A 900-nucleotide genomic window follows, 5' to 3' on the forward strand; every position below is an offset into this window, starting at 1 on the left:
AACCTAATACTCCGGATTTGCGACTACAAATCCGAATGATAATCAATGAGTTAGACCCTTCCTCACCTCTTCACCTACCCACCTGTATTACTCTCTAGTTTTCTACACTAAATAAGGTAAATAAATGCAGTTCTCCACAGAATCATATGGTTAAGGTCTTCTTTCATTTAATTAAACAACTCAGGCTTTTCAATGGAGGTGCACTATGAAAAAACGTTGGTGCTTAAAAGGTCAGGGAAACTTGTATGCCTGATACAGTACCACACGAAACAGGAGAAAACACAAGAAGGGTTATTATAACCAGTGGACCCCTTCTCTCTTAAGCTCCGCGTCCGGTGTTCAACTCCACGAACAAGCCGATTCCCTGAGTCTCATGTCCTCCTTGACTCAAGCGTCTTCCCCTCTCTGGGTCCCGGGACTCCATCAACACTGCCCTCCTTGCACCCTAAGCAGGTAAACAACACTCTTGGCCCATTTCTTCCCCACTCCTCCTCTAGTTCTTTTGCACTTCCACCTTAGAACCACGGATGTTCTCTCTGTCACCTGGACTGGACTGGTCCATTCCCACATCCGAAGGGGTGCTGCTCCTCAACTCAGGGAGAGATGACAAAGCGCCTTGTCCCTGGACCGAGGCCTTCCCATCCCCAGGGCTCGGTTGCCGGGCTCGGCCAAAGGCCTCCGCTTTCTCAGAGGCAAAAGCGAGTCCAGGCACGAGATTATTTGGAAAGAAAGGTGCACTCACACTCCTTCAGACGGCCATCGATCTCCTTGTGCTCCAGCAGCTTCTTGCGGTAATCCTGAAGCGCCTTATCTCTAGGGTCCGCCATGATGAGAAGCCGTCGCTCATAGGGGATGCCGGGAATGGCCATGGCCGCCCGGGCGGGGGAGGGGGCGGGGCGA

General features: G+C 51.6%; 1 protein-coding gene across 1 annotated transcript in view; it reads right to left on the reverse strand.

Annotated features, from left to right (window-relative positions):
• The window catches only part of PSMC6 (proteasome (prosome, macropain) 26S subunit, ATPase, 6), a 23,076-nt gene extending 22,207 nt beyond the window's left edge, over positions 1 to 869 (reverse strand). Inside the window, exon 1 of the mRNA XM_008566942.1 lies at positions 743 to 869. Within this exon, the coding sequence (XP_008565164.1) occupies positions 743 to 869 (127 nt within the window). The remainder of the gene's footprint in view (positions 1 to 742) is intronic.
• Between the last annotated feature and the right edge of the window lie 31 nt (positions 870 to 900).

Source organism: Galeopterus variegatus, unplaced genomic scaffold, assembly GCF_000696425.1.
Source record: "Galeopterus variegatus unplaced genomic scaffold, G_variegatus-3.0.2 Scaffold279, whole genome shotgun sequence".
In the NCBI taxonomy this organism is placed as follows: Eukaryota; Metazoa; Chordata; class Mammalia; order Dermoptera; family Cynocephalidae; genus Galeopterus; species Galeopterus variegatus.